Below are 24,500 nucleotides of genomic sequence, written 5' to 3'. Positions count from 1 at the left end.
CGGAAAAACAGTTGAATTCGAGTTTTATAAAGCTTCTGCTTTGATTTAACGTCTTCCTACCGTGAATCCTTTGAAGTTCTTGTTTTAAGAAGGGTTTTATGAAAGTTATGTGTACAGTAGATTTTTATATTTAAACGCAACGTTTTATATGTGAAGGACGCGGCAATTTCGAAACAGAAATTTTGTGATACTGCTAATTGTGAAGAAATGTATTACGGTGTAAATATACCTAGTGACACTGTCTTGGAATCTGATGGTAAGTAAATGATAGTAAGGAGAGTATGTATTCACTTGCAAATGAAAGTGTAGAAAATTTTCTACAAGAGCCTCTGCTTTTAAAACCTGTCATTATTTTAATTATTTTCTTTTGGATGTAAAATAGGTAATTACTGTCTGTTGAATTTCCATTGACAGATTTATGCAGCATTTGTATATATAAACATTTTTGCTTCATTTTTCAGACACTCTGCATGTCTATAATGACAAATCAGAAGCACTGAAAATTGTGAAAAAATACAAGGAAGCGAGGTTTAATTCCTTTAAGACAAGACAGGAGGCTGTGGAATTTGCAGTTAAAGCTCCTGAAATTGTAGTTCCCATATGTGTGTTATCAGGAAATTTAGAAACCAGCAGTCCTGTAATAGGTGAAAAACCAAGTCCTTTCAAAGCACCTAAATCACAGGATTTGGTTTGGCTGAGGAAAGTGATAGAATGTGGTGACACTCTTACATTCACAAATACCATCTGGTATAATCCTCGTTACCTAGTGAGTAGTGGAGATACTCCAGCCATTCTTCAGGTATGCAGGTTGCTTTCTTATAAGTAGTTTTGAAATGTATGTGTTAGTATTCTACATAGAATTCCTAACTCGGTCATCACTGATTTTAATGCTCTTTTCATACACAAAAAATAAATCAGACTGCCCTACCAAAACATTCTGTGCAATAAAATGGTTTCACAACATTAAGAGTGAGCATCAGAAGCAGGGATTTTGAAGTTAGGTGTTTCTTTTATTTTTATATGTGTAGTTGGGAGCCATCTATGAATGACTAAATGAAATCCAGGCTGTTGTATGGGCGATTATATACAGAAACCATGCTTGTTAAAAAAATTTTAAGTCCATGGGTTAAGATAGGGTTATGAAAACTGGCATGAGTAATGTTTTTGTTTTTTTTTCCCTCTGTTATTTGTGTGTTCAAGATACAGGCTTGTTATTTTGTATTTTTTATAATTATGTAAAAAACCAATTTAGCTTATGTATATATCACAGAGAACTTAAACAAAAATTATCTGGTGTTGATATTTCCCCAAGGTTTCGTTAATACATTCAAAGGAATGTGTTAGAATTGCATAAGAAAATAAAGAGAAGAGAAACTTGATTATACTATTGCAAGATTAGAGCATTTGTCAAGAAATCACTGGTATATCTAGTCTAGCAATATGATGTTTCAGTCTTCTTGGCAAGAACTGCTATAAAGTTAATGAAACTTCACCTTTTTCTGTAACAACCACGAGACCCAGCTATAATAATACATTTTTGCAACTGGTTTATCCAGACAATGAATGAAGATTCACTGACCCACAAGTATTGTTTTTTACTGACAAAGCCTGGTTTTTCTTAATTGGACATATGAACACACAAAATAACTGATTCTGGTGCTCAAAATACCCTGGAGTCCTTCATTATATTCTGCTTAAAAATCGAGAAGTTGGTGTTTGGTGTGGAATCAGTGTATGGTGAATAATTGTCTCAGTTTTTCTTTTATGGATAGTCTTCACTCAGGAAGTTATGTTAATTAGATTTTGAAAAGGATTTTCCTTAAGTTAACAGAAAAAAAGAAAATGTATGGTTACTTTCAGCAGGATTCAGTAAAGGTGAACACAACCGATAACTCTGTGGCCACAGTAACTGACATGTTTGTTGAAAAATGTATTAATGAAAGTTTATGACCAACTTGTTTCCCAGACCTCACACTGTGTGATTTTTATTTATGGGGTAGCTTGAAAGACAAAGTGCATAAAATAAATCAAAGAGAATATTGAGGAAGCAATATTCAAGATTTTCCCAGCAAGCAGCAGTGTGTGAACTGGAGTGTGCTTTGCTGTGCATTTTTATTAGAATAAAAGTCAATGTTGTTCTTTGAGATTTATCTTGAGATCCAAATGTAAAACAGAGAAGAACATCCATGTTCTTCTTTGATTTCAACTCTTAATGGGATTTACCATTTTTTCTGGGTACTTTCAACCTTAATTCCACTGGGAACTACAGTAAGATGTGTCACAGTCTTTAAATTATATATTATTTATTTATTTTACGTTAGCTGTAATTTACTCTATAAACTTATTAATCATTATGCTTTGTTCTGCCTGACGGTAAAAGTGAATAATCTATTCATTATCAATAATGACCTGCAAGTATAGAATATCGCTAGCAGAGAATTGTACATAATTGTCAGTTATTATTCATAAGTGATATTTAATCACTGTTACTGCACATTTACATGACAGATGATCAAATTTAAATAATTTATTTACTGTTTCTTTGTCTTTTCCGGGTTTAGGAAGGCTCACGGTATAACGCAATGCATGTAGCAGCCAAGGCTTGTGACGCACAAATATGTGATCTAATTCTACAGACAGTGAGCAATGTTGCATTTATTCAGTTGCTGTATGGAGATGATGATGCTGCCAACTGTGAGGACCGAGCTCGTATCTTGTTGGATCTTTACCTGAATACTCCTGATAAGGCCCTGAATGAGACTCCGATACATTTTGCAGTTAAATTGGGAGCTCTTTCAGTTGTAGATGTATTGGTGTCTTATCCACAATGTGATAGACATGCGAGGAATAAATATGGACAAACACCAAGAGATGCAAGTAACATGTATTTTCATTATCATATATACATCACAGTATTCTTCAGGAGTGAGTACTTGGTATAAAATATTTATGTTATTCTCTGTGCTTCAACTAAGAAGAATGTGATTGGTTGGTAATGTAGTATGATGGGAGAATCAAGAAATATGTACAAAGTTTTGTTTGGGAAACCGTAAGACAAGAGGTCAAGGCATAGTTGGAAGTTGGTCAAAAGTATTATTTGAAAAAGTGATGGCGCATCAAATTCCATGAAATGAGGGAATTTTTTTGATTATTTGAATGACAGAAATTTTTAAGGAAAATTCCTCTACCTTGGAGTTAGTTGGTCCAAAATATTTCTCAGTTTGTTAAAAAAGTGATAATATAACCCAGAAATTTATTTCACACCCAGTGTTATTGATTTTCATAAAAAATTAAATTAAGTATATCATAAAGTATTTAGCACATTGACATTTTAAAATATTGTTTGTAAGAATTTGTGAAGACCTTTCTTTTAGAGTTTTACCAAGGATCTCATTTACGTACTTATAAACCTTTTTTTTTTCTCTACACTTTGCATAAAGTGTTTAGAGATGTCAGTGATAATGAAATGATTATATATATATATATATATATATATATATATATATATATATATATATATATATACAGTATATGATTCCATTTTAAAGTTTAGAAATTTGATATAATTGAATGTGATGTGACGATAATTATGAATTGTGAATAGATAAGAGTCTGTCATGGCTTATGTCAGTTCCATGAAATTGCCTGGAGAGACTCACAAACAGAAAAATGACAATCCAGATAGTCATTAGACTGGTCAAGATTCAAACTAGCTAACCTCCCTAATACAAATGTGGAGTGCTGCCAGAGGACCAGTCTGCTTGCTGAGATGTAGGATTTTACATAGCTGAAACAATTAAAATAGTGTGGCTACTTCCTGTAACCCGTTATATGTACATAACGTTATTTCTATCTTACTTACCATACTCATGATTTCTCCTTCTTCTTTTTTTCCAGGTTATCTGCAGTCGTGTTTCCTCTCCAGATGAAAGTCTAAGGCAAAAACTGTCAAATTTACTGGATGAGATGTTTTATGTTCCTGTACTTAGATCAGAGGATAATTCTGTACAGCCTACTGTTGGTGATCCATTCTCTCCTGCTTGCCCTCTGGTTGGTAATAAATTGTTTTTACACATGTATTCACTATGCAGGGTCCTGTCGAGAAATTTAAATTAGTCAGAGAATTCTCTCATATCAGAGCACGTAGTTTTCAAAGTGAAGCTGAGACAATTCAGGGTGTTCACAGGATGTCTGGAGATTCATTTCTAGCAGGAATGTTGACAGTTACTTCTGTTACCATGTTTAGACCCCACACACTGCTTATTTGATGGATGCAAGGAGGTTTATATGTTCTGTCTCATGTATTGTGTGTGTACTTCATATGTAACCAAAACTATCAAATATAACAGTTTGTAAAATCTTTTACTTAACGTGAAATGTTTTGTCACAATTTTTTTTTCGTCATCATATTGCCTCGCACCGAAGAGTACAGATTAAATGTGTTCCTCTCAAAACACCTTGATTAAAGCTTTTTTGAATTTTTTTGTAGATGTTCTGTTTTTATGTGGTTAATAGCTGTTTTCCATTATTTAATTGTATCTTGACTTTATTATATTTTGAATGCCTTCTGAATTTATTTGTCTTTGTGTTTCAGTTTTCAGTTCTATAGGAAATAATCTAGGGACTGTGTCCTTTTAGGTAGGGTGATCGCCATACACCACCTACTGTTGTCCCCTTGGTCCATTCTTGATCAAGGAGACTGGGCTCCATGAGCTGACAGTGCATATATATCTATACTACACCCACCCAATCACCAATGAAATCAACCTGTCAGTCTCTGGTGTTGGAGGCAGACACAGTCTGTGAAATGCAGAAAATTAACTTCATACAAACATGGCTCATCATCAGAGGAGACGTCATTCTATTAATTTACTGTTTGTTCTAAAATGTTTCTAAAATGTTTATTCATCAGGTATTAAAAGCTGATCCACTTAATGGAAGGATGGAAATCCGGGCTTATGCAGGACCAATGAATCATGAAAAAGCAATCGTGTTCCGGAAGAAGTGGAAGACTCCTCCTCGGATGCCTCGGACTCCAAAGCAGAATGCCTGCAGACAGGCATATACAGGAAGTCTGAGTTGTCATGCATTTAGACTGCTGGATGTGGAGAAAGGATTAGAAAGAGTTGGCAGGTGGGAGATACGGACGACTTCAAGCTTATGTTTCTTTCACTTTGCTTTAGTGAGACACTGTTTGCCCAAATCTAAGTGGTTCTTGAAGTCAGAGCTTCAAATATAGAAATTATTTTACTCAACAAACAGTTATTTTCTTATGTATTATAAGATAAATGCACCATGACCTGAGAAAGGGCAAGTGTATTTGGTGCCCCATGTGAACCTTTAGCCTTGCACGTCCCAGTTAACCTCTAAAACCGAATATTGTGCATATGTAATTTCAAATGAAGTTTAGATTATGAAGCAAAATGATATGTTACTGTTACTGAATGTATAGATTTTAAAATTTAGAACCTCACGAGGCAGTCTGTTTGACAGGAAAATGCTGACTCCACTACTCACACATCAGCCAATCATAAGTAATATCAAGCATTGTTGATGGTAAATTACAAGGCCATTTATTCTTTCCTTCCATTTTATCTTTCTGTATTTAGATGCGTGTTTTATTCTACTTGATGCTGTTTCTCTGCCTCTTATTATTCATTCAGTTTTGTTGACAGTGTTCCTCAGTTTTTCCATATAAAAATAATGGGATGCAAGAAATTTTCACATGAAATAATATTAGTATATTTGTTTTAGTAGTAGAATGGTGTCCTGCTCAAACAGTTTCAGTTAGTAGCTTGATGTTATTGGCCAAAGAAACTGTTGACCATGAAGCATAATGCAAAGGAAGAAAATATCTGCTTTACTTTGCCCGAAAGTATAATATATTTTGTGCCTGTGATTTCTTACAGGGACCTGGCTGAGGAATTCAGGGTTGGTTGGAATGAATATTGGCCATTTCTTGATACATTTACAAATTTGGCCTCTGAGGATGGGCTTCAGAAACTTGAGGCTTATCTGAAGAACAGATTTGAGGAGGCTGCACAGAAACCATATTCAACCAAGGAGTGTTATGATAGTTCAGAATGTGTAGTGAGTGGTTGTGTATCATCTTTAACAGAGTATAGTGAAAATCAGTCAGTTGATGATGAGATTAGTCCAGTGTCAAATCTGTGCCTTGCTTTTAAAGCGTGCAGTCTGTCTGACACCAGTCCAGTTAAACCACTAGTAGAGAATGCGTTTAAGACCAAATCAAATGTGTACAGTCATCGAAAAGTGGATGCAAATGCTGGCATGGAAGATGAAACTCTGTTGAATCCAGGTGTTAGCCCATTCTTAAGTGTAGAAAAATCTTGTTGTGTGTTCGCTAAACGAATGTTTGATGGACTCGCGGTTGTTGGTCGTAGTGTACAGGTTAGTGATTCAGTGCCTGACATGCTTGATCCAGAAATTAGGCATCTCCAAGATCTTGTCAGCAGTTTTAAAGATGACGCCAGATTCGCATCTGTCGATTTTAATCTCGTTCACTCTCGAATCGCCGTAATTGTAGCAGCAAAGCTTATTGAGCTTACTAGTGATGAACTGGAATTTGTCGTGTCTGGTCTTCAATCTACGGTTTCCCCATTGTCATGTTCTTATTCAGATGAAGAGGATGATGTGAGCGTATGTTACCGTGATGCACATGCATATGCTGAACACCAAAGAAAAACCAATTGTGAACGTAATCAGGTAAAATGTATTGCCGAGTATATTCTTTGCGCCTTAGAAATACAAGGAAATGGTAAAGACACAGACAAAACCAGTGGTGCTAAGAAAGATATTCATGTCCGAACAGAAGAAGAATGTATGAGGATTTGGTCTGATGCTTCACAGTGCTTATGCTTCAGACAAAATCATAATTTTATGAGAAATGCTAGGAAAGGTTGGTCCTTCAAGAGAAATCATGTGCGGTCTACATCTGACAAAGCTAACACACAATCTTCATCAGATGGAATTACAAGACGACTTACATTTGTAGAAGATAATGGTGAGTGCATATTTGTTACGTTGTTTGCATAAAATAAATGTAGAATTTAATTTTATTTATTATTTGTAGAAATTATATTAGTTTATGTAAGGTACCTTTATTCCACCTTAAAAATGTAGTGATACTCGGGGATTAACAAAGCACTGAAAATAAATATATATCCATCACCATTTCAGTTCCATCTAGTGATAATTCTTCATTATTTGAACCTCTGAACTAAAGTAAGTAAATGCTGAATGTGACTAAAAATTGTTTATGTATGTATTTATTTATTTGTGGTTTATTTAATGATACTGTCAGTAGTTGAGATTACTTAGCATCAAATGATGAGATGAGTAATGAATAATGAATTTGAAAGGATATGGAAGAAGGTGGACATGGTCTGATCCCAGAATTTGCAGGGAAGTCCTGAGTAAAACCATGAAAAACCTTAGGATAACTAGTCTCCAGGCTAAGATTTAAATCATATGCCCCAAATATGAAGCAGGAGAATTACAGATTTTTTGTTGGAATCAGTTCATGTGATGTAGGTTGAAGTCTTTGACACTCCCAAATGTAACTGAGCGACCTTTGTAACAAATCAAATTCTTATCCATTCACGCCTATACTCGTTGCATATACTGGTCTCTTTCTTGAAAACATAAGTCCTCCAAGTGTTAGGGTTTCCAGTGAGTGGAGTTTGTAGAATCAATTTGTTCTTGAAAAATCATACAAGTTTAGAATGTCTAAAAAGAGATTTTTAGCAGTACCAATATTTTACTTCTGTAGATGGTGCTGTGAATGCTGTAAATACCATTGCATTCTATTCTTCTTCTGTGACACTCAGGGGATTTTAGACAATATAGTTACTGTTACAATTGATCTCCTTCCTCATGTTCATTATTGTTGATCCTATTAGCATATTGTACATTATAATAAATAATGAAGCTAATTAATTATGTACTTTCCACTAGATTCTGACCAGCAGTGTGATAGTACAAGAATTAGTGAGATGGAAGGTTCCATTCATGAAACACACTGTAATCTGAAAGTGAGCATCTTTAAAAAGAGACAGACATATAATTCAGAAACTAATAAGTTACATAAAATGACATACATATCATCAGGTGGTGAGTTTTCAGAAGGTAAGATTTCTGATGCGTGTTTTTATGTACATGTCTTTTTAAAATGTGAATTTATGCTAATATAAGTGCTGGAGACTGAATATTGTATGGTGCAGCGTTTCTCAACCTGTGGTACACGTACCACTGGTGGTATGCGAACTAAGTAAGAAAAGCAGAAGATAATATTAACATAAATAAGATTTCCCTGAACGAATTTGGTTAGTGGTACTTTTAGTGTGTTAAATTAGAATTAGTGGTATGGCGGCGAAAAAGGGTAAGAACCCCTGGTTTAGTGGAATACAGGGCTAGTCTAAGTGATGTTCACGATATGAAAGAAATAATACGTTCAATGAAATTCAGATGCACAAAATTGGTACCAATGGAAAGAGAAACTCTCCAAGTTTTGTTTCAGTACATCACAGGTGTTCAATGCGAGCCCCCTTGGTAACTCGGCACACATCCAGCCTGTAGTCGAGTTCCTCCCAGACACGTTGCAGCATATCATGATCGATTGCTGTAATGGCTTCTGGCAAGGTCTGTGGTGAGGGTGGCACGAAGAATATCTTTGATGAACTCCTACAGAAAAAAATCACAGGGCGTCAGGTCCGGTGAATGTGGAAATCCAGGACACAAAAGGCTCCTCTGCCTTCGTTGGCAGTAATTTTCTGTCATATCGCCCCTGGCGGCGAACAGTGTTACTATGCGGCCGCGAAGTATACCAACATAAACTTGGAGAGTTTCTCTTTCCATCGGTACCAATTTTGTGCATCTGAATTTCATTAAACGTGAGTAACGTGTTTCAAATCGGGAACATCTTTTAGATTAGCCCTGTATAAAGACCTGAAGGGACTAGTTGTAATTTACAGAATGTAGGGGTTCTGACCATATAATTTTATGAAATGTATAGATGTTAGCCTCTAACAGATCATGTCTTATGCATGTGAGTTTTATTTGTATTCCAGATGATGATGATGATGAATATTTCACACCACCATCAACACCTGCAAAACTCTGCAGAAATGAAGTACATTCATACTGCGATGATGATGATGACGATGACGCTGAAATGTTAACACCAGACGAATGGCCAGATGTTTTTATACAAGGGTAAATACTGAATGTCACATAAAGCAAAGAGTAGAATAATTTGTCTACCCACTACTGCTGCTACATTTATTTAACCAAAATGTTGGGGAAAGTTTTTTTGCCAGCTGCATAGAATTCATATTTGCCTGGTCAGCAGTTCGTCAATCATAAAATCTTTATCTGACAGTGAAGTACCCAAACACACTAATTGTTACCTAATTTTTGTAGACAGTAAAATTTTAATCACTTAAAGTGCTAGAAGCTGTGTTTTGTTGTTTCCTCATCTTGTAATTTTCAAACGCCTGTGCTGCCATGTAGTCTTATATGTGGTTAGCAACATTTAGATCTAATGATGAAAAATCTGTAACCACCTTAAAGAGTGCCCAGAATACTAAGTATATGAGCACAAAATAGTCTTATTGAAATATAATTTTTTTTTCTAGTGACTCACCTACCAAGTTGGATGCCACTGTAATGCAGGCATTGGATGGCTTAAATATAGACCCTATAGAATATCCTAACATTTATAGATGGCGACATTTGGTTTTGCTGTACTCTGAAAGTGTGAGAGCCATGTAAGTAATGTGTCTAATGTAAATAAAATTAGCCAGTAATAAATCAAAATGACATTTACGATAATTCCAACTTTCATGGTTCCCAGAAAATTTAACATTCAATTTTTGTATGTACTGCATTTTCCATGGACAATCCATAGTACTCTATGTTGTATGAAGTGTACAAGTTCAATTTGTTGTCCATTGTTTGTATTTGTATTATCTTTGTACACAATATTAATTAAATTAAAAAAGAATTATGAACACGTTCCTAGCCATCCATAGTATTTCATCTGTTTTCACTTTCAAACTAAATAGTAAATATCTTGTTTGGAATGTTCATGTGGAAATGGATTGTTAAATTGTGTAATTATGCTTACAAGATCATGGTTTCAGCTTTAATAATATTTCTGTTATGTTCCACTTTGAAGTTTCTGATTGTTAAATTGATTTAATATTTTTCTTGTATTTCGATAAACACAGAAAGTTTTTTAAAACTCCTTTTTGTCAGAGTAGAGTTTCTCGTATGTGCATATGGATAATAACAAGAAGACATGTATAAAGTGAAGCTTTCATGATAGACTCTCAGGTTACAAGCCATGTCAGGTGGCTGAATGGTGAATGAACCATATTTTCTGCCAACATTGTGAGAGAAATCTCTGTTGTCATCCTCAGGGCTCAGATTTGTTACACAGCAGCCTTGAGGATGAGAGCAGGGGTTGTTTTCGAAACGTTGGCAGAAGATATGGTCTATTCACCATTCAGCCACCTGACGCGGCTTGTAACCCGAGTCTTTCATCAACAAGAAGACATGTTTTTCAAATTTTAAATAAATGTCTATGGAAAATAAAGTTGAATTACAAAGAAGTGGAAATGGTGGACAGAATTTGTCAATGGACATTAAGAAGGTAAAACATTTTAATTATATGTCTTGTAACTTTCAGATGGTCCAGTCCTCTTCCTTCGAGGCCTAAAGAAAGAACTAGAATGCTTCAGACACCTGTCGCAGATTCTTCACAATACCAAAAAGGTATGCAGTCTTCCACTCCTCCACAGGCATGGCACAAAATTACAGGATCATATTCACCATTAAGTCATCAGGGGTTGGAAAGAAAAATGCTTATGAAATTCTAATAGCCTATATTTTATAATTAGAAATATGTTTATCTATATCTAGATGTAGTAAATTCTGATGTTTGTTAAATTTGTATTATCAGATATTAGAACATTTTAATGCAATGGATAGTTTATTATGTAGGAAGCACATGTGGGATATTTTCACATGATCTTAAAATTTTATGCAGGTAAGGAATAAAAGATTCTTAAAAGAATAAGAATAAGAAGAAGAATTGATCAGTAAAGGAAGTCAGCAATAAGAGTATTTCTTAAAAAAAATTTCTCAAATAGAGATAATTCCATATGTTCACAAATTAAACTTTAGGCTTCTTGGACGTAGGACCCAGTGATTCATTCACCTTTTTTGTCTCAGTTTACTGTATAATTTTTCTTGTCATTATATTATTATCAATAATGACCTGCAATTATAGAATATCGCTAGCAGAGAATTGTACATGATTGTCAGTTATTATTCATAAGTGATATTTAATCACTATTACTGCACATTTACATGACAAATGATCAAATTTAAATAATTTATTTACTCATTTACGTGCATATAAACCTTTTTTTCTCTACACTTTGCATAAAGTGTTTAGAGAGGTCAGTGATAATGAAATTATAAATACTGTACAGTATATGGTTCCATTTTAAAGTTTAGAAATTTTATATAATTAGGCATACGTGGAAGTTGGTCAAAAGTATTATATGAAAAAGTGATGGCCCATGAAATGAGGGAATTTTTTGACTACCAGAATCAGTTATTTTGTGTGTTCATATGTCCAATTAAGTAAAACCAGGCTTTGTCAGTAAAGAACAATACTTGTGGGTCAGTGAATCTTCATTCATTGTCTGGATAAACCAGTTGCATAAATGTTTTATTATAGCTGGGTCTCGTGGTGAAGTTTCATTAATTTTATTGCAGTTCTTGCCAAGAAGACTGAAACATCTTATTGCTAGACTAGATAGAATGCTAAATTTAATTAGGTACTACTTCTACTTTAGATAGCTTATTGGTTTTTATACAATAGTCTTGTTTGGTCTAAATTGGAGTATGGATCTGTTACTTGGAATTCTATTACTTCCACTGATTCTACCAAAGTTGAAAGAATTCAAAGGAAATTTGCTGCTTTATGTCACGCCAGATTTTTTAATGGCCTAAGTGACTATAATTATGAAGACGTTTCAGTGAGGATAAATTTTCTTTGACTGCACCTGCTGAGGAGCCATCTTGATGCTCTCTTTCTCATTAATATATTTAAAGGTAAAATTTGCTGCCCATCCGTTTTTGATTCAGTTTCTTTGTGCGTACCCTCCGATCCATTAGGGACTACTTCTCGTTTCTTTGTTTATCGTAGTCTTAAAGCTAGTTCCTTGTTTAGGTGTGCTTCTGCTGCGAATGCAGTCTGTCAGCGCATCAACATTTTTAACAAGGAGAATATTTTTCTTAGGCATTTTATTTAGCCAATTTCCTTTTCTTTCTTTTTTCTTTTTTTTTACTAAAGTTTCATTTTGTATGTATTATTTATATTTAACTGTTTTTAATTTAATTATTATATACCTAGGCATATTATTCAGCTCATTTGCTTGTTGATTATTTTGTAACAAATTAATGAATTGATATATTATCATTATTATATTGTACATCTATATATTTAGTTTATTGTTTGTTTGTTTTTGTATTGTTATGTTTATGTTTATTGTTAGTGCTTGGCTGTTATTGGCCTCTTTTGGATGTTGCCAAGCACTCTAATAAATGAAATGAAATGAATTATTATTATTATTATTATTACATTACTCCAACTTTGCACACTTTCGTAAATTAGTTAAGGCTACCATCAAGTCTGATAGGCGGCGGTGGTTAAAGTCTGTTGATGACAGTCTTAAAACTCACCCTCAGCATTTTTGGAAACACGTTTCAAATTTCAAAAGAAAAGATAACTCCTTGATTCAGCTAAAAATTGGTGATCAGTTTGTCAGTGACCCGAAACACATTGCTGATGAATTTGCTACGCATTTTGAATCAATTTTTAACACTTGTTGCCAGTCCGTCACTCCTACCGATACTTTTACTTCTGATTTTTTGCCCGCCGCTCCTATCTCTCCTGCTGAAGTTAGCAAGGCGATCAAGCGCCTCAGACCCTCAAAGTGTGTGGGGTTAGATGGAATTCCTTCGTTAGTAATTAAGGGTTATTTTCACTCCCTTATTAACCTATATTTTTAATTTAAGTGTAACTAGTGCCACCTTTGCGTCCCTGTGGAAAGAAACAGCTGTTGTTCCTGTGTTTAAAAAAGGCAACAGTTCCATTGTTAGTAATTATAGACCCATCTCTATTCTTAATAACTTTTCAAAAATATTTGAATTTATTGTCTATGATCATTTGCAAAAAAATTTTAAGTACAGATTAAATCCCTCAAAGCATGGTTTTCGTAAATTTAATTCCACAGCAACAAATTTGGTTACTTACCTTAATTCCGTTTTACCTTCAGTTAGTACTCAAGGACAAACAGATTCGGTATACTTTGATCTTACTAAAGCATTTGACTTAGTCCCTCATAGTATTCTTCTTGGGAAACTTAGAAACTTTGGACTATCACCCAGTTATGTTGATTGGTTCCATAGTTATCTTTCTGACAGGCAATCTTTTGTTCGTGTATCTGGAACTCTTTCGTATCCTTATCGTGTTAAGTGTGGAGTGCCTCAGGGTTCCACCCTAGGCCCCTTACTGTTTAATATATTCATTAATGACATCTGCGACTCCATACATAATTCACAGTGCCTTTTATTTGCTGATGACTTAAAGATGTATCGGAGTATCAGCGATGTTGATGACTGCAAACTGTTGCAGGACGACATCCATTCAGTGCAAAATTGGTGTCTTGTGAATGGGATGCAACTTAATTTAAGTAAAACGACTGTTATATCATTCACCCGGAAGACAAACAGTATTTATTTTAATTACAAATTGTGTAACAACCTGGTGGCACGCTCCCATTGTGTTAAAGATCTCGGTGTTCTACTGGACTGTAAGCTCTATTTTCACCAGCATATCAACTATATATTATCACAGAGCTTGAAAATGCTAGGTTTGATTCGGTACATTACTTCTTCCTTCTCCACTGTTGATAGCCTTTTGGTCTTGTACAGTACCTTAGTCCGTTCCAAAATTGAGTATGCTTCTGTTGTTTGGAACTCTATTACTAATACTGATTCCTTTAAATTGGAAAGGATTCAAAGGAAATTTGTAGCTCTGTGTTACGCGAGATTCTTTAATGGCGTTTGTGCCTATAATTATGACGATATATTAGTTAGATTAAATTTCTTATCGTTACATTTAAGGAGGAGGCTTTTGGATACTCTATTCCTCGTGAATATTTTTAAAGGCAAAATTAGTTGCTCATCTGTTGTTGATACAGTTAGTCTCTGCATACCTACTAGGTCTATCAGAGACTATTCTACCTTTACTGTACAACGTAATTTCAAGGCCAGTCCCTCTGCCAGAAGTGTTTCTGCTGCCAATGCAGTCTGTAGGACCATCGACATCTTTAACAAAGATTGCATTTTGCTTGCTGAGGTCAGTCAGCTTTTTAAACAATAATCATGGTTTTTTATTGTTTACTTAGTATGACATTTTATTGTGTATGTTGTTTGTCCAAAATTAAACTGTTTTTAGTTTAATTATTACTTTACTTGTCTATAACATTTAGTTTTTTACTTATTAGTTATTATGCAATAAATCAATATTGTACATTTATGTTTTCAGTTCATTGTTTGTTTGCTTTTGTATTGTAATGTCTGTATTGTTGTTAGTGCTTGGCTGTTATTGGCCTTTTTGGCTGTTGTCAGGCACTTTAATAAATGAATTGAAATATACAATATGTGAACTTTAACTGTTTAAATAAAACAAAGTAACTACTTAACTAAAGGAATGTATCTATTTAAGTAAACCTATTTAACCTTTTAATTACAAACTACGTAACTGAAGGGGCAGATTCATTATTTCTTCAATGAAGGACGCAAATTCAATGTCGGCCATTTCTGGATTCTGCAAAGGAAATAAACATTTGGATCAGAATAGGAACTGGAATTATGGGTAACAAGTATGGAAACACGTACAGCGAATATCTCGTGGTAGGCGATCTCTAAGGATGCAGGTTTTGAAGGAATTTGTAACGAAGCTCATGGTGAAAGACACTGAACTTATTCTAGTTACGTGGACTTCTATGTAAATTACAGGCTTCAACCTGATTCAGCATTTTTTGGGGTGACTTCTGTTTTACCCTCTGTTTCATCTACCTGTCATAACCTGACCTGGTGTTGTAACTTTTATGTCGTGTGATTTTCATCTGCACGGAATTTACAAGTCGGAGGGAGGGCTGGAAATAGGTCAAATGCAAGAATATAAAAATTACAAAGAGAACTTCAGGCTCATAGTATGCCTTCGTGGCCTATATATCATGTCTTCAGTTTATAATAAGGTAAATATAGATTTATGTAATCAATCAATTAATCATTATCCGTTAATTTCAACCGCCTGTGTAACCACTTACAGTTATGCCGACAAACACAGTTGCAATACTTATGGTTTCAACAGTCTCAGATCATATTTTTGTTCTCGTCTGAGTATCGGTTACTGAATTTAGTGACTTAAAACACAAGGATTGTGCCGTCATGCACCATTCGCTGGAATGACAGAGAAGAATGGACTGTTTATTTCTCAGTGCTCTGAGTTTTTACCCAGCAATGATATTTTGTGTGATGTCTGCTTAATTTGTTGGTTTGTCCCGTTCAGTGCTATGGCTTATTTTCAACAATATCAGTAGCTCGGACTACTGTTAGTGTCAAGGTTTTCATGAAGAATAGAATGTAAAAAATACACGGGCAGTTTTTGTGTATGCTGTTCAGGAAAGGCAGCCTTAAAGTTATGTATGTAAAATTTCTCACTTATGTAGTAGCAGTAATTTTGTAGAAAAGTTTTCTGTACTTCTCTTCTGCAGAATTTTCTGTGTCAGGATTTGCCTTCTTCATTTCCCTGGTTTTTGTTAGAAAATTGAGAAGTGTGTCATGTTCATTTTGCACGTGACTTTGAATTTCTCTTATTTTGTGAATAAAATCTATACCCAGACCTGTCTGTAATGTATGAACCAAAATGTAAGAATTTGCGAACACAGAGAGAAAGGGTTTGAGCAGAAAGACCTGTTACTATCATGAATGTACCTCATGACAAAATGAAAATGAGAAGTTTCATCCAATATTAGGTGGTTCCTGAATTTGTCTTGAAATGTCAACTAGCAACACTTCATGGAGGGCTTTTAACAAATTATTTTGAATGGCCAGAGATGTGCCTTAGCAAAAGGTCATTCAGCAGAGGTTCATAATGTTCAAAATATTCTTTACAATTACTTCTGTCAAGGGGCAACTCAGATAATTCATGACCTCTAAATGGTAGTTCTTGAACTGGCAGCAGACAAGTCATGTCACCCATTTCAATATTTCTTAATTTTTATAAATTCCTTTATTATATTCTGAACTACTAAATGCAAGTTGGATCTCCAGAAGCTCATAATTTCTTTGGAGACTTAAATAAAGAATGACCTGCATGTACTGTACATGTTTGGCGTAAGATTCGTGTTTTTCTTTTCTTTTCGTGAAGCATGTAAGTCATAAGTTTGTTAAAGGCCCCCGAAATCCAAAACATTTAAACATTTTTGGAAGATCAATTATGACCAGCAAATCAGTTTCTCTCAGATTGTTGCAAGCTGTTAACCACGGGTAAAAATGATATTGCAAAACAAAAGTTCCCAGTGTACATATTGTGTTCCTTATATTCATTCGCTCTTAGGGTTTTATATAGGTTGGTAATGTCTCCCATGTTTTAATGTTTTTAGTTTCTCCATGAATTTTCTTCTTGACAATAGTTTTTCTAAAAGACATTGAATAACATTTTTATCTATTTTCCACAAACTTCAAATGGTCTTCCAGTGTTTATAAACACGTAAACTTACATCACTGCAATTGTGTTTATGATAATTCCAGTTTGTGAGTGATTTTGGTACAGTTCACCTCTTCTTCAGTTCATGTTGAGGTCAACCTTTGTTGTGTTTAGAAGAATGGTAAAGACCTTTGTTTTTCTTATATTCACAATTTTTTAATATTTTTATTTGCATTATGCAATGCCAGAGCGTGTTAATTTGATTTTGCGTATTCAAATAACTTGTGTCTTTGATGTCAGCACGGAATAATTAGTTTGTAGTACCATGATGATGCTGTAAGTGTTGTGAATTTAGATCTTGCGTTTCAAAGTGGCAAGCCAGAAAATCATTATTTTATATTACGGTCATTAAATAGGACTAATTGTTTATATTTATACACAATCAAGCTGACTCCAGAGAGATGTTGGCAGAACACTGAGCTAGGTTTTGATACTTGTATGATAAAATAAAAAGTAAAGATTGCTTGCATCATCACAACCTCAAATCCTACATAGAACGAAAGTTGACTGGTAATAAGACAAATGCGGAGGGGTGCGTTGTTAAACTGTGGGCCAAATTAAGCATGTCTTACATAAGCGAAAAGTGATTAAAATTTTGTGCCTTCTGGGTTGTTTTGGATCTCCTACAAGAACATGCATTCAGAGCCCGAAGTTTCAGTCATGTAGTGTAAGTAGCAGCGATGATTTGTTACCTTGAGAATGTTGGAATAAAAAATGTTCCCCCACACCAGAATATTGTTACTAATTGTTTCAGTACACATACTCGTGTTTTGTGGTACCAAGTTAAAATATTCTCTCTTCCTGGTCTTTTCGAAGTGTGCATTTGCCAGTAGTGAGTGACCAGCCCACTGCCTCCACACAATTTCTAATCAGTCCTTATTTTTGTCTGCTAGAGCCATCTAGTAGGAATCAGGAGATATGTGGCCAGCGAGTTTTGCTTACGAAACATCTCGTTCATGCTTTTTCGTGCCCTAAATCTAAGGCATGGGACCGCCGGCTTTAATTCCCCTCCGAAGGAAGTTGTGCTATGGATTTTTATCACCCTTTAAAAATCCACCGACCTTGGCCGGATTTGAACCCGCGTATCTTGGGTCCAGTGGTGACCACATTAACCACTAGTGCAATGAGGGCGACAAGTTCGTTGAAATATTACTTTGCCAAAATAACAACAGAGAATTTTATGAACATGTTTTTTATTTAATATCCTTAAATATATAATTCATATTTAATTAGAAACTATTTAATAATTTAAGTGTTTAACAAAATCTAAAGAATTTAACTATTTAATAACAACTGTTTTACAAAAAATTAATAATTTAACTATTTAACAAAAACTGAACAATTTAACTACTTAAAAACAACTATTTTACAAAAAATTAATAATTTAACTATTTAACAAAAACTGAACAATTTAACTATTTAAAAAGAACTATTTTACAAAAAATTAATAATTGAACTATTTAACAAAAACTGAACAATTTAACTATTTAAAAACAACTATTTTACAAAAAATTAATAATTGAACTATTTAACAAAAACGATTAAACTATTTAACTAAAACGATTTAACTATTTAACTAAAACGATTTAACAAAAAAACTTTGTAACATATTTTCTAAAAAGAATCAAAGTATTTAAATACTAAAATCTTCTGAATTCAGAATATTCAGGATATCTTCCCAAATGGGGGCATATTGCTCATTGTCCATTTCTGGGATCTGGAAAGGAAATGAACATTTGTATCAGAATAGCAACTGAAACAATGGGTAACAAGTATAGAAACACATCTCTAAGGATGCAACTTGTGAAGGAATTTGTGACGAAGCTCACGGTGAAAGACACTGGGCTTATTCTAGTTGCGTGGACTTTTATATAAATTACAGGCTTCAACCTGATTCAGCAGTTTTTGGGGTAACTTCTGGAGGGCTATGAGCCGGGATAGCTCAGTCAGTATAGTGACTAGCTGCCGGGGTTCGATCCCCGACAGGGGCAGAGGATTTTTCCTCTAGCCTCTGCGTCCAGACTGGCTCTGGGGCCCACCAAGCCTCCTCTACAATGGGTACCGGGGTCCTTTCCCGGGGGTAAAGCCCCCCATCTAGTGCCGAGGTCAAGGAAGAGAGGAGCTATACCTAAACTCACCCCAAGCGCCTACATGGCGCATAGCGGGACAAACTTTACTTTACTTTCTGGAGGGCTGGAAATAGGTCAAATGCTTCCACGAATCAGTGTTCGGCCCACGTAATTGTTGTAATCCAAAGGAGAGTTGACACTAACCTCATCATTAATGAACTGCTGAAGGTCGGCGTCCAGTAACCCTTCGTGAAATGGCAGTTCATATTCGCTGCTTCTATTTTGTCCCTGAAATTTAGAAAGTGGTGGATTAGTGGGCTGCAACCAATGAAACAAAGTATTGATACGACATGCAATATAATAGTACGATGGAAATTAATGTGGATATTTTGCAGATGCACGCTTTCCAAATGGGATCTGGTAAAAATGTGACAGAGGATTTTGATGTAAACCCAACAGAAATGGCTAACAGGAATAAAAGTTTAATTACAGGAGATTTCAGTGCTCAAGTAGGAAATGACGTAATATTCGTAGGTCAAGAAAAATGGTGACGTGTGCATAATTAATGTCCTTATAAATATAAACTTTTTGTAACATATATTTCCTGTCCACAGCCAGTTTATTTTTAAAGAAACAGAAAACAGATAAATTAATGTTTAAAACGTAGAGCAGAGTTTCAGGGATTTAAATAGTGGAATCTCCTAAATAAAATCCACTGCAATGCGCTCTTACAAACAGCGGCAATCGGGAGTTTACTCTGGTCATCTTTCGCCTCTGACATTCCACGCTTGTTCGTTTTCCATGTGAAAGCGACAGATGGCAGGCGAGTGAGTTCGTCCAAATAGTAATAACGACGACTTACCTCTGACGAAGCGACGCCTTGTGTGGCTGGGAATCCAAGATAGTTGTTGGGTGGGCAATATTCAGGAGACAAATTAAGCTCTTTCAGAATTTCTTGAAATGCCATGTCACTAATTGCACTTGGATTTATTGTTGCGTCAGAAATCTGGAAAGGAAGTAAACATTTGGATCAGAACTGCAATTGGAATTATGGGTAACAAGTATGGAAACACGTACAGCGAATATCTCGTGGCACGCGATCTCTTAGGATGCAGGTTGTGAAGGAATTTGTGACGAAGCTCAAGGTGAAAGACACTGGACTTATTCTAGTTGTGTGGACTTTTATATAAATTACAGGCTTCAACCTGACGGCAGATGGCAGGCGAGTGAGTTCGTCCAAATAGTAATGACGACGACGACTCACCTCTGATGATAGGACGTCTTGTGTGGCTGGGAATCCTCCCCATTGATGTTCCTGGATAGGGAGGGGAAGGGCGCTGCTGTTCTGCGCGGTGGTGGAGCGTCGCTTCCCTGACTGGCGTCTCAACTTCCTATCACGGGTCTCCTCCCGGAGGCGCTTTTGTTTGCGGACCTCATTTGGGATGTAGATGTAACCTGAAATCGGAAAGAATGACATTCAGGTCACAGCATTCCGTTAACGGTCGCTTGTGATCTCGTGATTTGACATCAGAGAAGGAAAATCAGCGACATTCATAAATCATATATTACAGAAAGACAGGAACAGAACAATGCATCTTTCTTCGAAACGTTGGCATCGAATTAGTCGCCGTGAAAGCTCCTGATAATACAAAATTAATATTTCTATTGCGATTGTTAAAACGAAGCAAAAATTAATGACACTGAAGTGGCATCAAAGGGAGGTCTTCCGGGTAAAGTACTGCCTCAGTGTCGAGGTTGAAGTCACTTTAAGACTTTGATGAGTTTTCGTGGTGGTGAGGCTGAGGATGATGATTAAATTCTGGATTTTGATACAGTGTAGACTTGGGAGGAAATGAACTCGAAATATAAGGAAAAAAATACGCCTTCTGTGCTTTTGTTGACTTTTGCCACTCCAGCTCTGATCGACTCAAATCTTAAAATATGTTGCTAAAAGTAAAGTCTCGTGAAAAGTTCTCTTACTTAAAATCGCTAGCAGTCAATCCCAAATAAATCTGAATCTGTGATTTTCCTCGTAATTCTCGGGTACATTTTTTGGAAGCTTCTTGCTGCTTTTTGAGGTTAAAAGAGAATTAATTACTTACCGGGATATTTCTTCTTATGCTCCGCGGCCGCCTGTCGCGCGCGGTCAAAATAATCGTCCTGCACACCTTTTAGTGCCTTCCACATACATCCAAGTCTGCAAATAGAAAAGCAGAAGTTGTAAGAACACAGGCAGTTTGTAGGACGCACCGGAGGACCATCATCCAAGGGCTGCAGCTGGGTAAAGGCAAAGGCAGTGGCGTATGACGGCGTGCAAAATGTTTCACCTGTTCTCGACGATCAGAACATTTTCAGCAAAGGGAAATAATATATCCAATTCGAATTCACCTCATGCTTTCTCTGTCAATTTTGGATCTTTGCACTTTTACAGTAAAAGAATAGTTCCCGGCGGACTTATAAATTCTACTTCTCTACTGCCCTAAATATCCTGTGTTCATTTTATAATAAGGTAAATATAAATTTATAATCCAGCAATAGAAAGCAAATTAGCCTTCAGCTTAAAGTGCTGACTTTGTGAATCGAATCTTGCAAGAGCCAATATTTTTTTAATTATAAGGTTTCATAGTTTATCGTCACCGCAATTATCAGTGTCGTCACGAAATAGAAGTACAAATTTCTAAGTGCGCGTTCTGAACACGAGAAATTTCTCACATATAATTTTACAGGTTCGCACCGTCGCCATGTTTATCATCGTTCACGTACGTTCAATGATCATACATGTCCACTGAATTCAAATATCTTTGAAGACAATCTGTCATTCACGAATGCTCTGCACATTAAATTATTAACACGTAATTGTCCTGAAGTACATTTTGTATTACAACTTACCTCACGCTGATCTGATTGTTGCTGTCTGCAGGGTACAGGGCAGCCAGTTCTTTTCTCCATTCATTTGAGAAGATCATGAAGGCGTTAGGCGGCCTCTTTATCTTTGCGCACTTTGGTGTTTTTTGGCACCTTTTTGCCTTCCTCTTCCCTTCGATCTTCTCTGGCTGCCCTGTAACTTGCAGCTGCTGGTGTTCCTGAGTTTTTCCTGAAAGAATGATGGAATCCATGTATAAAAATTATGATAATCAGAATATGGCCAACATTATATAAAGAAACATGGCTATCTCCAGTGTACCTGACGCTTTTTTTACTGAATAGTTACAGACATATGAAGCGTAAGTAATAAAATGCGCTGTTGACGTATCTGAATGTGGTTGTGTGTAAAGAAGGAGCGAGGTTTCAGTAACATCAGTATAACAGAGAATATGTGAATTGTGAATAAGAGACGCACAGTTTTGTGTTTTCATCTCAACGAGGACGTCGTTAAACAGGCTGGCTCTGATTGAGTCTTGCCGAAAGAGGGAATTGTGTCTACCCTGGGGGACCCATCAGACAGAGCTCTTCCTCGTCACTAGAGACTGAGGCGCAAGAAATAAGATGGCTTCTGACACGTGGACACAAAATTAAGTATTCCTGGTCTCAACTCTCAGAGAGCAAAGTAAAAGTACATAATTCAACACTAGAAAATGATTCTTTCAAGTCCAGCAAATTTAAAATGTCTGACAGTGACTATAATAAACCAAAATTGATTTTATTTGGAGAATTCTTATTACAGTCTATTTAACACTTTTTGTTTTCCCTTTGCTAACATCACTTAAAATAATGAAATAATGATATTATGGGGAGCATATCTGGACATCTAGAAAGATGCATAAGCATCATAATTGACAGAACATCATACTGATGAGATTATACTCCACAATTTACTGCATGCACAGAATTAAACGACACTTACTGTCTGCTGCCAGCCATCCAATGTTATTTTGAAGGCTCTTCAGCTCCCTCATATGCATTTCAGCAGGGTTTACCTGAGGACAGACACAAAATGAGTTATTTTATAGTCCAAGAATTCTCTACAACTTCATGAAGTTAATATTTATTATGAAATTGTTGTCCCAGTCACACACAAAACGCAGGTGCCTTGGCTGTTTGTGCTGCACTGCAATTGATTTTCGTTTCTAACAGAAGATATTAAGAAGACTTCATTTATATGAACAGAAATTAAGGCTGTGTCAGATAACGAGGGCTTCCTTTTAATCAATGATTTACCTTTAAAATTAGCATGTTAGGAAACGTTTCAAAGCTTTAATTGCAATATACAAGTCAGTTTATGATTAATCTGTAATACAAAACAACGATCCTGAGAAATTAAGCTGTTCACTCAACAATAACTTTCCTCTAGACGAAAAAATTAAGACCGAAAACAACCTTTAACAATGTCTGAATGTGACAAGTGACCCAGTCATAGGTCCCTATCAGCTGTTTAGCTTAGCCGGAATTCAAGTAACTTTGTTGATGATGGCGGACGTGTGTTGCTGCTAGCATTTGAATTCTTAAGAATGACATACAATCCCTCAAGATAACGAAATAATAATATTAATAATAAGTAGGCTCACCCATTGTGAAGAGCTGGAGACCTCCATGTCCCAGGCAGCAAGATTTGAATAACAAATTAAACAGGTTGCAGGAAAGATTTTCACTATATATAGAATTATCTTGTTCTAGAAGCTGCTCACACCACCATTCGTTTCACACTGAGGAGAGCCAACCAACCACTGAGTAGAGTAGTGGGGGGGTGTGGACTGCTATTTATACCTACATAACCTGTGACGCAACAGTCAGTAGAGGGAGTGCAATTCGGTTCATTCAGGCGTGCATAAGAAATGAAAAATGAACCTTATGGCCTGCCAATCGAGACTGTTGCACGTCTGCGTCACAGGTGTGCTTTACGAATTCCAATCTTTCTCGCGCAGGTTTTCGTATTTTATAAGAACGACTGCGTTTCGTGTTTACACATTATTTGTAGTTAAAGAAATACAAATTTTAATTACTACAAGTTATAATTTGGTTACATTCCATCCTAAATATACGAAGTCAATAATTAATATTAAATACTTTCTGTGTAAAACGAAATAAATTTAAAGGTGATGAAAAGAGGCTTGAAGTAAATTTTGTAATTTAATTTGCCCTTGTTTAAAATTATCGTCGTATTTTATTATACTTGTTTAATTTTAAAGACGATTTTTGGGGGGCCCGGGCACTGTTGCACCCATCGCCCCTTGGCGAGGAAAAGTGTTTCCTTCCTTCGAATCCCGATTATTCATTTTGACTAATGAGAGAACGCAGGAAGGTCAGAACTCTGGGGAAAAGTGTCCTGGGTTCGATTTCCTTCAGGGGCGGTTCCTGTAGCTCGGAAACTAAGCGAGACAGAAGAAGAGTTTTTTGTTTCGAAGAGGAGATTTCGGAAACGAAGGCCTCGACACTGAGTTCGAGACCCGACAAAGATGGTTTCTGTTGACGGGAAAGCACCCACGAGAAGAAATCGACGCCAAGGCAAAATTCTTTCGTTTCGGAGAGGAAATTACGGGGTCTAAGGTCACGGACACGAATACACAGTCCTCGGTTCGAGTCTCTCTTAGGATGTTGGTTTCTGAGATAATTTTTAC

General features: G+C 35.8%; 3 protein-coding genes across 4 annotated transcripts in view; 2 read left to right on the top strand and 1 right to left on the bottom strand.

The window, feature by feature from the left end:
- LOC147871394 (uncharacterized) overlaps positions 1 to 24,500 on the top strand; it is a 163,055-nt gene that overhangs the window by 72,502 nt on the left and 66,053 nt on the right. The window lies entirely within an intron of this gene.
- LOC147871401 (ankyrin repeat and LEM domain-containing protein 2 homolog) lies at positions 11 to 16,009 on the top strand. The gene is made up of 10 exons (XM_087339868.1): positions 11 to 256; positions 462 to 799; positions 2,562 to 2,873; positions 3,898 to 4,050; positions 4,913 to 5,133; positions 5,910 to 7,024; positions 7,978 to 8,148; positions 9,090 to 9,234; positions 9,657 to 9,788; positions 10,712 to 16,009. Exons 1-10 carry the CDS (start codon positions 208 to 210, stop codon positions 10,899 to 10,901), a joined length of 2,826 nt encoding a protein of 941 aa, XP_087195994.1. The 5' UTR covers positions 11 to 207; the 3' UTR covers positions 10,902 to 16,009.
- Positions 14,821 to 23,604, bottom strand: LOC147871400 (sex-determining region Y protein-like). 2 transcript variants are annotated; one of them, XM_087339871.1, is made up of 8 exons: positions 23,451 to 23,604; positions 22,790 to 22,862; positions 21,835 to 22,039; positions 21,048 to 21,142; positions 20,210 to 20,400; positions 19,808 to 19,951; positions 19,150 to 19,233; positions 14,821 to 14,929 (listed from the first exon to the last, which is right to left on the bottom strand). In XM_087339871.1, exons 1-8 carry the CDS (start codon positions 23,475 to 23,477, stop codon positions 14,849 to 14,851), a joined length of 900 nt encoding a protein of 299 aa, XP_087195997.1. In that variant the 5' UTR covers positions 23,478 to 23,604; the 3' UTR covers positions 14,821 to 14,848. The 2 variants fall into 2 exon arrangements, with proteins under 2 accessions (XP_087195997.1, XP_087195995.1); XM_087339869.1 differs by lacking the exon at positions 14,821 to 14,929 and adding an exon at positions 18,473 to 18,593.

Source organism: Zootermopsis nevadensis, unplaced genomic scaffold (assembly GCF_977971745.1).
Source record: "Zootermopsis nevadensis isolate Lab colony 2312 unplaced genomic scaffold, Znev_1.0 Znev_ptg000057l, whole genome shotgun sequence".
In the NCBI taxonomy this organism is placed as follows: Eukaryota; Metazoa; Arthropoda; class Insecta; order Blattodea; family Termopsidae; genus Zootermopsis; species Zootermopsis nevadensis.
The sequence above is the reverse complement of the archived record's forward strand: the minus strand, read 5'-3'. Positions and strand labels throughout refer to the sequence as shown.

Bases quoted from the DNA above. Each gene is read 5' to 3' on its own strand.
- LOC147871401 (XM_087339868.1), top strand. From the start codon at position 208: ATGTATTACGGTGTAAATATACCTAGTGACACTGTCTTGGAATCTGAT. The intron at 8,149-9,089 runs GTAAGATTTCTG...TTTGTATTCCAG, and splicing joins AGGTGGTGAGTTTTCAGAAG to ATGATGATGATGATGAATAT. The intron at 9,789-10,711 runs GTAAGTAATGTG...TGTAACTTTCAG, and splicing joins TCTGAAAGTGTGAGAGCCAT to ATGGTCCAGTCCTCTTCCTT.
- LOC147871400 (XM_087339869.1), bottom strand. From the start codon at position 23,477: ATGGAGGTCTCCAGCTCTTCACAATGG. The intron at 21,143-21,834 runs GTAAGTTGTAAT...TTCTATTTGCAG, and splicing joins AACAATCAGATCAGCGTGAG to ACTTGGATGTATGTGGAAGG. The intron at 19,952-20,209 runs GTGAGTCGTCGT...CTTCCTTTCCAG, and splicing joins AAGACGTCCTATCATCAGAG to ATTTCTGACGCAACAATAAA.